This window comes from Meleagris gallopavo, chromosome 4, assembly GCF_905368555.1.
Source record: "Meleagris gallopavo chromosome 4, MGAL_WU_HG_1.1, whole genome shotgun sequence".
NCBI lineage: Eukaryota > Metazoa > Chordata > Aves > Galliformes > Phasianidae > Meleagris > Meleagris gallopavo.
In genome coordinates, this window is record NC_139407.1 from 61,924,211 (window position 1) to 61,940,293 (window position 16,083).

At 38.9% G+C, this 16,083-nt stretch overlaps 1 protein-coding gene across 3 annotated transcripts in view; it reads right to left on the reverse strand.

Moving 5' to 3' along the window:
• Window positions 1-14,348, reverse strand: part of HTT (huntingtin) — a 79,473-nt gene extending 65,125 nt beyond the window's left edge. For all 3 annotated transcript variants that reach the window (XM_085223558.1, XM_085223559.1, XM_085223557.1), the window contains exons 1-9: window positions 13,976-14,348; window positions 8,548-8,631; window positions 7,946-8,066; window positions 5,029-5,088; window positions 3,372-3,451; window positions 2,805-2,943; window positions 2,431-2,572; window positions 1,170-1,348; window positions 495-699 (exon numbers count right to left, since the gene is read on the reverse strand). In XM_085223558.1, the coding sequence (XP_085079684.1) occupies window positions 495-699; window positions 1,170-1,348; window positions 2,431-2,572; window positions 2,805-2,943; window positions 3,372-3,451; window positions 5,029-5,088; window positions 7,946-8,066; window positions 8,548-8,631; window positions 13,976-14,076 (1,111 nt within the window). In that variant the 5' untranslated portion in view covers window positions 14,077-14,348. The remainder of the gene's footprint in view (window positions 1-494; window positions 700-1,169; window positions 1,349-2,430; window positions 2,573-2,804; window positions 2,944-3,371; window positions 3,452-5,028; window positions 5,089-7,945; window positions 8,067-8,547; window positions 8,632-13,975) is intronic.
• Between the last annotated feature and the right edge of the window lie 1,735 nt (window positions 14,349-16,083).

Below are 16,083 nucleotides of genomic sequence, written 5' to 3' on the forward strand. Positions count from 1 at the left end.
ATTCTTTTCAAAGAGGTAAGTAGCATTTAAAAGATAATTTTAAGAACATGCACTTCATTAATAACTGATTTTAAAAGTTATGGATAAACTAAGGTCATGCTTTAGTTTCATGCTAGTTTTCTTATTCAGCACAAAACCCTTAGTTAATACATGTTAATACATAAATTCTGGTTAGATCAGCTTTCTATGAATCACAATTGTCAGGTGCTTAGTGAAAAGAACATAAATGTGAAAAGAAATCAGTCACCACTGTCAACTTGCTCCGTGTGAATAAGAAAACACCACAAAAAAAAAAATTTACTTTGGAGTTTCTCATTACTCAACAGATGCATACCCACTTAAAGGGGGAGGATGGCAGGGGATCTTATCCTGTACCTGGAAAAATGCTATGTATTCTTTTACAACTTTTATTTTATACTTCACACTTTCAGATTACATCAAGGAAAGAGCCTTGTCACCTCAATTTAACTCAAATTACTGAAAATACAGCTTACCTATGAGCTCCACTATGCTCCCACTGCGGTTCCTGATGGCAGATTCATCTTTGGATACACTGACCTGTGCAATGCCACCTAAAGCCGTCAAAGCATGGAGAAGTTCAGGTGGTGGTGTTCTAAAGAGCTGTTGTAGTAATTCTAAAGCTCCAGTCACAACGTTATGGTCCTGATGCTGAGTGTAATGCAGAGTCAACTCATAAACCTGAAAAACAACAAAGTACTTGAGTAAGTTTCTGTAAAGACACAACATAGTACATTTGCTCTCACGTACCACATAAAATCTCATTAAAATGCATTAAAACGGTTTATCTAATCTTCATCACCCTTTTCCCAAAGAAAATTTTATTTAATTCTAGTCATTTAACCGTCTTTTCAGTAGAAGCTTTCATTAAGACACTTAATTGTTAGAGAAGAAAGGATCAATCAAATAATGCTTTATTGTTGATGGAGTTCATTGGCTTCTTCAGGAGTACCTAACAAGCATTTCTCTCAGATTTCTTGTTATCAAAATTATTTACCAGGAATGCCAAACAATGGACAAACTATAAATTACCAAGATGAAGAGCCTGAAACCTTCAATGCCAAACTAGCATTTCATTGTATTACATGAAAGATTTTCCTCCTACTCCGCTTCGAATATTCTCCAGGTTAATTATTCCTCATAAGTTCTACCTGTATAAGCTGTTCTGGTGAAGGTGAAATCTCTGCTTCTTTCCTTGTTACACCAAAACTGCCTTTCAGGCTGGTATCCTTTACTTGTTGTTGCAATAAGGGTATGAGATACCTCAGCGTAAGTAAAACACCCAGAATTAAAAGTGTAGGATGATCATCTTCTACAGGAACTAACAAGCCTGGGGGTAAAAAGAGAATAAACTTACTGATGATTAACTTCAATATATGATTTTTTACGTACCCATATAACAGTTTCTTTAAAACAAGATGACCACACCACCATCCAACAACTAAAGATTTTTTTAGTGTAGAAACACTTAAAAATATGTATTATTTAACACTCCTCACAGTGATGTAGGCAATGAGGCAGAATGGCTGGAGGGCCCTGCCTCTCCTCCCTTATTCCTTACCACTTTCTGTTCAATAAAAACACTTTTTTTTTTTCCTAAATCATCCTAGTTGCTCTTATTAAGCGATTTTCCCCACTTGTCCTTTTAAGTGAGGCCCAACAGAGTTCCCCCTTTCCAAAGCACAGGCTACTGTCCTAACAAATATTTACACTTCTGCTTCTTGTCTCAAGTACTGATCAAAGCAGTAAGTTCAAAATATACGATAAATATTTGTTACATTCGTATTAATACTACTGTCTGAATTCATTGACAACATTATAAAACAGTACCTTTGAGACAGAAAAGAACACTGTGTACAAATAACAGAGGACTGAGAAGTAGCACACCGTTTTCACGACTGAATGAGGAAAGTCACTATATGGTGTTTGCATTCGTCACCGCTTCTTTTAAGTAACAAGGCTAACGCCTTCTGCATCTGCCTGTCTTCCTTACCTCTCCATTTGCAACGTAGTCTACGTATGAAAGAACCTCATAACTGTACCACAATCTCAGACCTTCTGCACTAAAAACCAGGCTGCTAAACAATATAAGTTTTCACAGACTCTTGTGCAAGATCTTTGACAACAACCCCCAGATCTCCTCATTTTCCAATAGGCTACTTGCTTCCCTGGTTTGGGCTGTTTCTTTTCAACATTACTGACCTCATAATTCCACACACAAAGAGATAAATAACATTACCATCTGCATAGGCCCAACAACACAGTATAAAGAAAGCATTAGCTGTGTAACTGATGTCTAAGCATCCTTTCTTTGTCTGAAAAACACTTTCACATTTAGCATCATACATGAGAAAAGAATCTCACATTACTGATATCTGAAGCAAATGTAGTTCCCCCCCTCCCAAATCTTACCTAAAAGAACATTCAATAACCAGGCATAAAAATACTGCATTCTTCGCGAATGTTGACAGATGCTTACTGCTGATCCCGCAGCTGTTCGACGGATAGTAGGGGAACTGGACTTAAGATTAGCTATGAAAGCCTTTAATAAAACCTAAAAACAAGATACGTTACTTTACTCTTAATGATAAAGAAAAAAGGAGAGGAGTTCAGAAGTCAGCAAATATCTTTTTCAACCACCAAAAGCATTACATCGTGCAAGGACAACACTTGTCTTAATTTATACATGCAGCTATTATACCATTCACTGCAACATCTGATTGGTAACAGTAGTAGTTTAACCGTGCTGTGGGATAGAACAGGAAGCACTACTATGGTCAAGATACCTTAATCTCATTGTCGTTTGCAAAATTGCCAAATGCTGCCATGATTTTTGGTATTGCTGCAGCTAGCGTTTCTTGTACGGATTCTTCAGGTCTCTTACTTATTCGTGTTAAACAGGGCAAAAGGTTCACTAAGTATGGTCTAAGAATGATAAAGGAGAAAAACAAATTTGAGGTAAGAACAACTGTACTGACTTAAATGTTTTTAATTCATACTCTTCGTACTCCTCAATTAGTATTATTACTAAATCATACAAAACGCATCTATTAGCTACATAAAGTCTTCTGAATATGATTTGCAGACAATATTAAGCAAAAAGAACATTATGAAGTACAACTCATTGTTTTTATAAGTTTCCTTCCCTCTCCCACCGAATCACATACAGCACAGAACTCAAGTTCTGCTAGAAGAATACCACCTAATTCAATAAAGCTAGTTCACAGATAATGTGACAGGGATTAGTAAAGGCACTGAGGGAAGAAGAATCTTTGAAATTTGAGAACAGTAATACTTTGCTAATGGCTATATTTTGTTAAACTTTGGAAAATGCTTTGCTAGGATGAGTTTACCTGCATTTCTGAGGGCGAACTAGATGAGCAAGCTCAGCAAATCTCCAGAGCGCAGCACGCAGGCTTCGGGAAGCACCGTTCTATAGAGAATGTACAACCATTTCATCAAGCAAAACCTATCCTTACTAAAAAGGTCTATAATTGCTTCAATTTTATACAATTTTACTTAGATGAGAACAAAAGATATCTACAAGCCCTAAAATTCTTCTAGCCAAAAGGAAGCAAAGTCAGCTCCAAGAATGCCTTTATTTTTCTAGTTGGTATTACGCATTTTCCAAGTGACCCAAAATGAATAATAAAAACCAAAAAAAGAGAAGTAAACATCTGAGATCTCCATTTTGCTGAAATCAGCTTAAAATACCATAGACACAGTCATCAACCAACAAAGAAAAAATCACTGGAACACTTGCAGAGATACAAATCCAGCACAAAACTGACAACCGTGGAGCTGTGCAAGTAAATAACCTTCAGCTCTTGAGAACCTCAAAAATTCCATGTATTATTTCATAATGGCTTGGATTCTGAATTTAGTGTCTATTCATCTATATAATAACCTTCAATAATGCAAGTGACCTGCACCAGAACATGATTAGATTCTCAGCCTGAGGATATATTGGAGCTCCCTAATATTGTTGGCAATGTGGAAAACTATGGAAGTTGAAAGGTGCCAAATTCACAATCTCCCTACTTGGAGAAACTGCATACTTTATTTACCTTTACCTAAATACTTCTCAAATTAATATCTCCCGAAAACTGAACTGAGGTGATTAGAAATTGTTTTTTCTTATTTTCTTTGGCTAGTGTATCAAAGCTTCATGGTACCACTGTTAGCACAAGCAGAAAAAAACCACTACATCTACAGAAAAGCTACTCACATTTTTTTTTTTCCTATTTTGTTTTCTGAAGTTCTATCAATTGTAGGGAAATATAATAATAATCAATACCAGTAGTGTCTGACAAACCCCACCTGTATTTTCTCTTTTATACCAGTTGCTATATGCTTATAGATGCAAAACAAGATTTTTGATGATACCATGCTGAAAACAGCATTTATTTAATATCCATACACTAACAAAACAAAAAGATCTTCAACTGACATAAAGACTGTTATTAAATTGTGCACTGTGGTGCAAAGATATGCTTCAGTATTTTTACTTATGTTTCTTACATAAGCTGTAAGTATATATAAGTCACAAAGTAACCTAATTAAAACTTGTATCAGACCACTTCAGGTCTTGGTCAAATAATTCCTGCATGAAGCTTTGGCAAATTAAGAACTTCAGTGTCCTCCACCTACTTTTCACCACCTTTTTCCTTGAAGTTACACATTCCACCTCACTCAGTGAAGCAAACACCATTAATATGCTTATTCATTTGACTGCAGAGTTACTAAGGCTATCTCAGACTGCTGTTCACACCAAATGCTCACACATTTTCTGCCAGATAAGCTTTCGAGGTGAAAAAATCTAACTAAATAGGGCCAATAGTAAGGAACTGAGCAGAATAATTTTAAGCAGTCAGAGATCTTTCAAAAGAGAGGTTTTGATCTTGACCTTAAAAAAAAAATAAACATGCTATTTACACTAAGGCTACAATCTCATTTACTAAAACACTAAATAGCATACTGCAGAAGGATATGAAAGAAGGCAAACCTCACCTTTTTAATCTCCTTATACAGTTCTAATTGTAACCTAGGTAGATTGGAATCCATCAAAGCCTGAAATAAAATACATTGTCAATACATCATATCAGAGTGGAGGCACTTTAAAGGAACAAAGTTGCACTTGCAATAAAACAGCCTTAAAAATACAGAACATTCTCTCTCCATTATCCTGTATTTAACACATTCTGGTTGTACAAGAGACATTCCTTCACCTTTTACCCAAAGAACAAACAAACACAAACAATCCCACAAATTAAACTATACTATAGTATTTAAATTAGTTGGAATTAGCTACTTGACCTCAATCTGCCCAGAAGAGGCCATATGGCATCACACCACAGGTACAGCCAACTTACCATGCCTTCTGGCAACAGCCAGTAATAGATACTCATGAACAGACTACTAAAATACCAGAACAGTATTTGCAAGCAGTGGGAGTTATTCCTTGCTATACAACCCCACTTTGAAACAGCCACAAACTGTCAGATGTATCCCAAACCAAGACTGCATTTGTGCCATAACCTTTAATAGCCCTTGAGAACCCTTTCTTTTATGCACTGGCCTGTTTTCTGCATCCATTTATTACTCGCAAGTATTAAGGGCAACAGCTGTATCGTGTTTCAGGATCTGATCAACCATGTTGTGAGAGAGCACGCATTTTACTCTGCTCTAAACTTCAAGTGCAATTAAGGATTAGAGTATGTGAAATGAAAGTAAGTGCTGAGAAATGTTCATTTTCTGTTCATTTCAACCCAAATCATTCTCCCTACACCTTTCAAATGGCAAAATGGGGAAAAAATGAAACTAGTTCCACTGTATTTCCTATAGAATATTTTGTACACACGATTATCCTTTCTTCCTTTTTTTTCCTTGCACATACCACTATTTATGAATATTTCCACCATAACTCCATCAGTTGAAACAAGACCTTCATACAGTGTGCAAATGCTTGCATTATGGATTTAACAGTGCTATGCTCCCTATTTGATTCTTTACTCCTTGTCCAGTTATTCAATGATTTCTAGTCTCCTATCCACCATTTTGACCATCAACCATTAAATTCACATCTTCAGAGGATTACTCATAACTGTAAAATTTTCATGGCAAGTGCTAATGTGGAGGCCACAACTGCTTACGCATGGTCAGTGAAGGTCATGTTGCTCCTTCCTATTTCTCTATCCTAAAATTGCATGCCCAAAATCTTTATGGCTCCCAGACTACACTAGTCATTGTCATAAAATATTACCTTGCTTGTATCTTTACACTGTTAGAAGCACTCTAACTATTAACTGCAGGTGCCTAGACTAGGGACAAATCTCACTTACATCCCCTAAAAATTAAGTTTTCCTGATGTTCACTGCTTCTGCATTGATATCAATCAACACAAAAGAAGCACCAGCTATTATTCTGGCTTCAGAAGGGGTAGCTATCCTTACAACGCATTCAACTCAAGACCATTTCATTTCTCACAAGCATTACTGCTGCTTGCACAAAAGAAAGAAAACTGTAGATTTTTTCCCTCTTCATTTATATACCAGACAGGTCTGCCTAAAGACTGAGTTGCTTCCACAGAGCATAAATACTGAAACAGAATAGAAACTATTGCCACATAACTATTGCCATTTCATAGCTGTGGTTAAGCTGCAAGCTTAATGACTGATAGAAGACTCCATCATTTAAAATTACCTTAACCTTTAGAAGAAAAACTACTATACAGTGATCTGAAAAAAGAAAAAAAATGAAGTGTTTCAAGTTACCTAAAAGCTCTCCAGTCAACAACAACATGAAACAGACCAGTAAAACTAAAAGGAACAATTTCATGAAAGAAGGAAGGAAGTCTGCATTCTTTAACACTGTTTCAGAGCATCTCCTTAAGTAAATTATGTTACTTAATGGTGAATGCATTTCATGCAGTACTAAACTCTTGGAAATGGAAAACCGTTTACATTAGAATGAACAAAGTGCTACAAGACAAAATGAAAAGAGTAAAAAACATTTGCATTACCTCATTCCCCATCGTTATGGGATAAGCCTTTGCAAACAGCAAACTTCCAGATTACTAATTCATACAGACACCAAACAAATAGAAAGAACTGAAATTTCTACAGAAATACAGATTTTTTGTTTGCTTGTTTCTACATATCCCCTTCAAGCTAAAGAGAATTCTTATTTACAAATTCATAAAGACTTCATTTTGTATCAACTAGATTAATTATGCAGGCACATTACACAAGAAGAAAAAAAGAAAAGAAAGGACAGGTGAAGGTAAACCTGTTCTGGAAGCAGCAGCTCACATCAGTTCCACATAAGGTTCCTTTTGTATGTTGAATCCATAATTTGACCTTGACTGACCTTCTATTAATATCCATCTGCTGTCTCCACTGAGTCTTTGTTTCTGGATTGCAGTATGGTAATAAACAGACTCCAGAACACTGCTTTTATCCTAATTATGCCTAAAAGCTCCTCTGCCAACTCTCAGTAAAGCACTATCAGAATTACAGTTTGCCATTAGTCTGGAACGAGTCATACCATCTTACAGTCAGCTTTTCAGTAATATTTTTAGCTTTCCCACATACTACGTAACCTCATGCTTACAAAACAAGAGTATTCCTCCCATCCCAAAATGATTTTTAACTAACTTAAAGAGAACAGTTAATGAATCACTGAATAAAAAAACAAACCAGAGCAATAAATTACCACAGACAAGTTCAAATACCTTCATCTGAGACAAAATTTATGTAACTCCATGCATAAAAAGCTCCCCTTAGAAGACATAATTTCCTAAAGCTTACTCTTACAAGAGATTATCAAGAATAAGTAAAGCAATTAAAAGAATATAAGTGTGATTTCACAAATAACATTGCATCAAGAAGAAGTTAAATATGTTAACACAATACCTAGAAGTTCTTACTTTAATAACTTTATTAAGGCATTCATCAGCAACCATCCGGACATCAGATTCTGCATCCTCACTGCAGAGGAGAAAAAGTTCCATAGCAATCCCCAGCAGTTTCTGAAATTCTGGAGAATTTCTAGATAAACAAATATTAAAAAAACAACATCACACTGTGCACCGCAAAAAGCAAACATCAGTGCTACTCATAAAGGGGTTTCAAAACTCTACTGCGTATACACTATACAGTTTTACAAGAGGAGAAATGATCCAGCTGATAAGTGTTTCATCAGGAGTTAGGAAATTATTTCCCTGCTCTTTCCCTACATAATCAGGCACAGTATTTGACGACTTTGCCTTTTTTCTGTCTGAAATAGAATAATATCTACTCTACCAATGTTTAAAGAAAAACTATTACATTTTGGCTTAGTTAAAAAAAACACAAACAACAAAAAGCAGCAGCAATAACAAACATTGTACCATTTCAGTTTAAACAGAAGTTGAGCACTTTATCAGCAACTACCAGGAAGCCTACATGTATCTAGTAACCAGAAGTAGCTATTCATGTTAATGCAGCAAATTATATTAAAGCAACAAGTTTAAGATAGACCTTGCCTTACCTTAAAGACTGAGCAACAATGTTTTCACATATTGTCAGGCAATGATTCACTCGATCTTTCTTGGTAGTTGAAAGTTCCTTCTTTCTAAAATGAAACAATTAAAATAAATCGAAGTCTAAAAGTGAGTAGTAACTATATAAATGCAATTCTCTCATACATCACAATCCCCCAGATGATTCTGAAATTATCCAAATAGCAAAACTCTAGGCGTGGTCCATACCTGTCTACAATCATGTCCTTACAGTAACACTAAGGAGAAGGTTGGCTAACTAGCAGCAAGCACAGAACAAACTGATGTCACAGGATCAAAGGATGTGAATCTACAAAAGATGCAGAGCCGAATGTGTAAAGTCTGGCATTTAGAAAACTTTAGCATTCACTCTCACATACTATAAGCTCGTAAATAAAGAAGCTTCTTTCCTGCTCCATCCTCAATCTTTTTAATATATGAACTGGGGGAAACAAAACCACACCAAAAAAAACAAAACAAAACAAAACAAAAAAAAAAAACAAAAAAAACCCAACCACAACAACAACAAAACACTAGAATGAGACAGATTGACAACTATGACTGTGAATTTTCATTTCACTATATGCAAAGTCTCCTACTTTTAGCTTAACTGACAGAGAACCACCCCTAGGAAAAGGGAAATTACTTATAAATAATTAACTAGTCGAAACCCAGATGCTGAAAAACACACCCCAAGGTACCTCTCGTGTGTCCTAGCAAAGAGGCACCTGCTCATTCACTCACAGATGAGTGAATGCACAGATGCACAGAGCTGGACTTCACTTCTGCTTTCCAAGTGAAAATAAGTAATCTGTATTTTTAACACTTAGTTTTCTGTCTTAAGAAAAAAAACAGCAAAACCATCAAAGAGCAAACAAGTGTTTCTAAAGTAGAAGTTGGAAAACGATCAGAACAGCCTTGGACTACACTAGCATAGCTAGCACAGCTCTAAGGGCCAACAGTAACCAGCCAATAAACACTTCATAGTAACTGAAAACACACTGCTAAGACAAAAACTTCGGTGAATTAAGCTGTAAGTCCTTCAGCTCAAACATTACTACATTTTTTGAAATAAGTATCCCTGTCCTTTTCCTTCTGTCATACTGGGAGTGGGAATTTATTTCTTCCCAACATTTCAGTTTTTCTTCCAAGTATCTGCTTATTTCTCCCCTGCAAACATTTTAGAGAACACTAATGAGGAAAACAAACAACACCGTTTTTCCATTAGATCTAAACAAAATATTGTCAAACGTAAGCTTCAGTATTCCTCGGAGAGGACCTCTTCTTCAGCTAATATAGCCCTGGGCAAGGCAGGGAGCAATGTTCAATAATAACAGATGAGCACACATCGATCTCTGGCAGATTTCTGTAAGCAAAGAACTCCCCTAACATGAGTCTACCACTTCTGAAATGGGTAATTGAAAAAAATAATTAAAACAGATAAAGAAAAATGGCCTGAAAAATTTCAAGTGAAAACAAAGATGGTAACTTCTGAACTACATGCATTCCATTTAAATTGAAAGAACAGAAATTGAGTCACTACCCAAAGGGAAAGAAGGAAAAGCATCAAACTGCCTTTGCTGCACTGAATCCTTCATTTGCCATTTGGTATTTGCCTTCCTAAAAAACAGCTTCTGAAGGAGAAAAAGAAAACATTTAATGTATAGCATGTGCACAAAGATTTAATATGTCTACAAAGGGAGAAGGATAACACAATGATATTTTTTGTCTCTGGAGATAGGACACAAGGGATTTTTTTATAGAAAGGTTTATCCAGAAGTATCATGAAGACCTCAGGGAAAGTACTGATAAGCCACGTGGGGGCTCAACAGCATCACGCATTTCTTACAAGAGAGCTGAGGCAGTGAGCTCAAGTGCATGGTCAGACAGCACTTCATGTTTCAAGAACAAAGGCAGAAGATACCAAAGCAGCAGGTATTAACAGGAAAGCCTCACCCCACAGGCACGGGAGTTTAATCTTCTGCAGGCTTCTACAGACAGCCTCAAGCCAAGAATGTTAACAAACAACATAAGAAAAATCAGCAAGTCCTGATAATTTTGCACTCCGAGCCCAAGATGAGCCAACTACAAAAAGATCCAACTCACTTTTATTAAGCCTTGGAATTAAGGATGTGTAAAAGGACTAAAGCACTGCTGCTGAACTAGCATTTAAAAACGTCAGGCCAAACAGCTTGACATTAACCTTCAGAAAAGCAACGGGAAAACTCAAGATTCTACTAACAAACAGAAATATCAGCACGTTAAAAAATAAAGCTAATAAAGCTGAAGTACAGCCAATGATTTGAACAATACAGTAATACGGTCAACAACGGATAGACCAAGAGACTGGAAAAGGAGTAGGCACCCTAGACATATTAACTCAAAAACTCATCTTCGAATTACAAGCAGGTCAACAGCTCTTACAGCTTTAGCTAAGCAGAGAACTTGCAATATTTCTACAGACTGTGCTGATAAAACCTATCTACAATCACAGATTCACTCAAACAAAAAGCTACGATAAAAAAAAACAGTGAGTAATGAAAAATGCCCATTACTGGAAAGTTCTTTGGCTCCAAATGTAACGGTTAGAACCAAATGTAAAACTGAAATGGGTCACAATTTAACATGACTACAATAATTAACTATCAGAACAAGTTAACAAGAGAAAACTGTTCCAAAGGTGGGGAAAAAAAAGCAACAAAAAGACAGCCTTTAGAACAGTCAAATCAAAACTAGTTACTTCTCCAGAAGAAACGTGTGATTAGCACAGCATTCTGGTCAGCTCCGTGACAAGAGGTGAGATGAATAAGATACAGGATGCTGTATGACAGTCCATCTGCTCTTTCATTTCACTGAACAAACTCAATTTTTACATCATACTGACCAAATTTTCAAGTTTGGGGGAGCTTTATAATCCAAACCAAAACAAACCCAACTCCAATCAAAATTCAAGAGTCTGAAAAAGCAAAAAATAGAGATGGGAGACAGTAAGGTGCCTCAGCAGAAACTTAAAGCAGCAATATGATGACAGAGAGCTCAACCTAAGTATTCACAGAAGAGTAAACCAACAACAGAGGAGATGAGAGAGGAGGCCACAACCTGACATGTCTGTAACATGCACTAAAACTGTAATATATGAGTACTGCTGATTAAAACCTCTTAAAAAAAAAGAAAAAAAAGAAGAAAAAAAAGCTCTTGGGTTACCAGTAAATGTTTGAATTCAAAGAATATTTTAATAATAAAAGTAAAACCAGGATATTGTTTTCATCAAGACCTCAAAAGTCATTGTCACAAAGACTTTCAATGCATTTGTGCAAATGTTCTCTATGCTCCAGCCTCTGTGATCATAAAACATTACAGATCAGCAGAGAGTTTGTTGTTGTCGCTTTTTAATTGCAACAAAATACTAAGGCCATTTTCACTCGCTCCAATAGGAATGCTTTTTGTGGGTATTTTTCACTCATGAAGACATAACATTGAACGTTGCCTTGTGACAATTTAAGGTGTCGGTTTAAAAACAAGAGAGAAAGATAAGATGGATTTTACTTTACTTTTACTTTACTTTACAGAAAAACATCCAACAACAGAAAAAAAAAAAGCCTATCAACACCTGCAATAACGTGATTCTCTCCAATTCAAGAAATGATATTGTCTCACTCATCTAATTTAAGCAACAAGACAATTTGATCTGTTTGGATAATGCCAAACATATTTAATTAAACAATTAAAGAACAAACCAGCAGCATTTATGCTATGAAATTCACCAATTTCTTTATCATCTCAATACAGACTCGTAAAGCAACATTGTTTTCACAGCTGCAAACAGATATGAGGATAGGAAGTTACTGTACAGCACTACAAAATATTTGAGGGTTATTTGTGCAGGATGACAATTAAGATGACCACTTTGCAGATCCCCACATGCAAAGAACACAGAAAGGCATTTCTCTTTTCCAATCCATTGGATGGAAAATGCAAACAATACTGGGAGTTATGCTCAACATGTGACCTGGTATTTCACTAACCATTTTGGAAACTTCACCAAAGATTGGGACAATATCCTTTCATAGGCTTTTATGAGGCTCAATGCCCTTTCTGAATTGGTAAAGCTCCTGGGGGCATGCAATACTATCAGCTTTCTGAAAACATCCAGCCTATTTTTATTTTTAAACAGAAAAAAACAAAGTCAACTAGGACAATTACAAGCTTGATTTCTTAGTGCTTTGACTATAGTATACCTAAATGCAAACCTCCACATGAACCACAACATCCTTTTGCAAGCATCACAAATTATTTTGAAGTACAAATTATTTTCTTTTGAAATAAAATGATCTACCCTAACAATATCTGCTTAGATTTTTTTCTGTTATCTATAGGAAAGAACGGAAACAGATGTCCACCTATTCTCTATGCTACCCAAAATAACAGTACGAACAAATCATAAAACAGCAATTAGTCCCTGAAAACACTGACATGTATAAAAACAATTAGCTTATGAAGAAAATAAGGTTTTTCATCTGTTGTGTCCCGAGAGCGTCAACGACACAATGAAACTGTTTGAGATGAGAATCTCCAAGCAGTGTGAGCCATGGTAAATTCAGCTGGCATCCATATCAAACCATACTGTGGGAGCAGGTGGCCAAGAACCCAGCTTCCAACATGGATCAGCTCTGCCAAAAGCACCTGAAACTGCCAATTTTGAAGTTACCTGCTCCTCAGCCTTTCTGTTTCTCCTGTCCCCCTGGCGCCTGGAGAAACAGTAACAGTGTGACTCACCAAGTGCACTGAAATCCTTAGTGCTTTTTCACCTGCTCAATAAAAGTTATTTTTAGAGAAAGCAAACCCAACAGGCAGCACTGGGGCACTGAACAGCTCCTCGGCCTCCAGCAAAGCTGCAGGTTCTCTGACTCGAAACCAGAGCAATGCACTGATAGAAACAAGCGTCTTCTCAGTGCCTCCACCCCTAACGTTTAAGGACACAAAGAGATACCAGAAGCATTTGTGCTGTTTCCTCTTAGAGCTCAACACGTGTAACAGTGCAAGACTTCAAGCAAAGTTTGCCACAAACAGTCATCCATTCACATCAACTCCTTAAAGACAGACAAGCCCTAGACTTAAAAGTTAAACTTAAGATTTTTTTGTCCCTTTATCCTCAGCAGCGTATCCAGCCAAAACCAAAACCACTTTGCGAAACCCAGGCAGAGTTCCCGTACCTCTCATTATCTAGGCTGCCACACTTGCAAGCCTTTGCCTAGAAACCTGCAGCCCCCTGAACTGCCTCAGCGAACGGGCAGCACCTCCAGACCCATCCCCGGCAGCTGCCGGAACGCCGCCCGGCTCCGGCTGCGAATCAGCCCCCTGGGGAGGGGAAAAAGCTGAAGCACCGAGGAACCCCCGCGCCCCGTGCCGCTCACTCACGGTCTCTGCAGCGACTCCTCGGCGATGGTGGCCGGCACCTGCTGCTGCTGGAAGGAGCGCAGCGACTCGAAGGCCTTCATCAGCTTCTCCATGGTGGCCATCGCCGCTCCGCCCGCGCCGGCGGCACCGGCCCGCCTCTCACGGGCGAGCTCCCGCCTCCTTGCCGACGCGCCCGACTCTCCGCCTCTCCCTCCTCGCCCTGCCCGGCTCGCCCAATGCCCCTCACGCCCGCCGAGGCGCCGCCGCCCGCGCAGGCCGCTCCGCGCCTCACAGCCGCGTCGAGCCGGGGAGCCGCCGTAGGGGGCCGCGATCTCCGCCCCGCTGCCCCGCCGCCATCTTGGGGTTGGCCCAGCAGCCCCCGCGCTACGGCTCCGCCCCCTGCTCGGGTTGCTCCGCCCACCACGGAGCGAACATTCAAAGCGGGACAACGCAGAGCGCATGCGCGCATCGCCCCCTCCCTCTCCGCCTGGAATCACGCAGACCGTCACGGCCGTACACACGGGCACGCGGGCTACCGAGGGGGCGGGGCAAGCAGAGCGACAGGCACTCCGTCCAATCAAGAGAAGAGCACCGCCTCTTTCCGCCTGTCACAAAGCGGGAAGCGGGGCGCCCGCTGGCGGCGCGTGACAGGCAGAGTGGGGGACGGCGCCGGCAATAAAGCCGCCTCACCCTTCAGCCGTCCGCTCTCACCGCCGCTCCCAATGCTAGTCGGCCCTCATCGTGCTGTGGTGTTTGCCAAGCGCTACCGGCACTCCGTCGTTATTTTAGGCTCTGAGGAAAAAGGGGAAACACTTACAGGAACCAGGCAATTAGCGCTTGGCAGGGGCCCCGCCGGCCTCTCAGCATCAGCCTCGTGATGCTGGACCTGCTCGATCAGGACAGCTTTTTGCTCTCTTAAAGCACATATTAAACATACCCCTTTAAAGCCTTCTTTCAAAAGATAGTGTAAGCCAAGCATTAAGATTTTTTTTTAAGCTAAAAATACTATAATGAATTCAATTACAACTAATGCTTCAATGTGCCTGTAGTTGCTGAGACATCAGAATCATAGCATCACCAAGGTTAGAAAAGACCTCCAAAAGATCATCCAGTCCAACCATCCACCTATCACCAGTACTTCCCACTAAATCACATCCCTCTGTACAACATCTAAATGAGCATCAGCACTGGTAATTGAGCTGTACCTCAGAAACATGGACTTTGTCCCCGCGATGGAAATGCAGAATGGCTTCTGGCCCTTCACACCTTTGCACGTGTCTGTCTCCCCATAAAACTCTGATTCCATCAGTGTAACTGCTGGAAAACCACAGGAGATGTACTGATCATTTCTCGCCAAACACTCATTAAAACATTGCTCTGCCAGTTAATTATTAGCACGTGAATAAAAGATGCACCACTTGAATTGTTTGCCTGAAAATAAAACTACCTACAGCACTGAAAATAATTCAAATTATAAAAAGCCACTGTTTAGTTGTAAATGTGTAATAAAATATGAGCTTTTAAGGTATCAAGAATAAGACATTTTTCCTGGTTTTAGAATAAATCTTGCAGAGCTTTCTGTAGAATGTAGGGATTATCATGAATTTTTTATTTAGCAAATGGTACAAGAAAAATATGACCATGTAGCCAGAGCGCTGCACGCACCATGTGATAATTGCACATGCCACACCATGCTTCAAAACAAATTAAGCACATTAAATAGAGCACAAGCTTTTATCAAAGATTAAACAAGCCACCAAGCCAGTGTTTGCAAAACTGTTTTGAAGCTTTAAATCAAAATGTGCACCATTCCCCTGAGGGCTGCTGACTCACCGGTAGAAATGCAATGTAATGCATGCCCACCTCCTTGCTCTCTTCTTCCCAGACCGCACTGGCAGTGCCTGCCCTTCTGCTCATTATCCATATGCTGGGGTAAGTGGGAGAGAAGTCTATGGTATCTTGGGTTGGAGGTCTTTCTTTGGCAAGTGCTTTATCAGGAAGCTCTCCCAATTTAAATTCATTGATGCTTCCAAAAACAATAGATCATGCCGTTGATCCTACTCAAAGAGCAGCCCCACAAACAGCTGTACTGACCAAAAATGAAGTGGTGGGAAACAAGCAAAGGACAA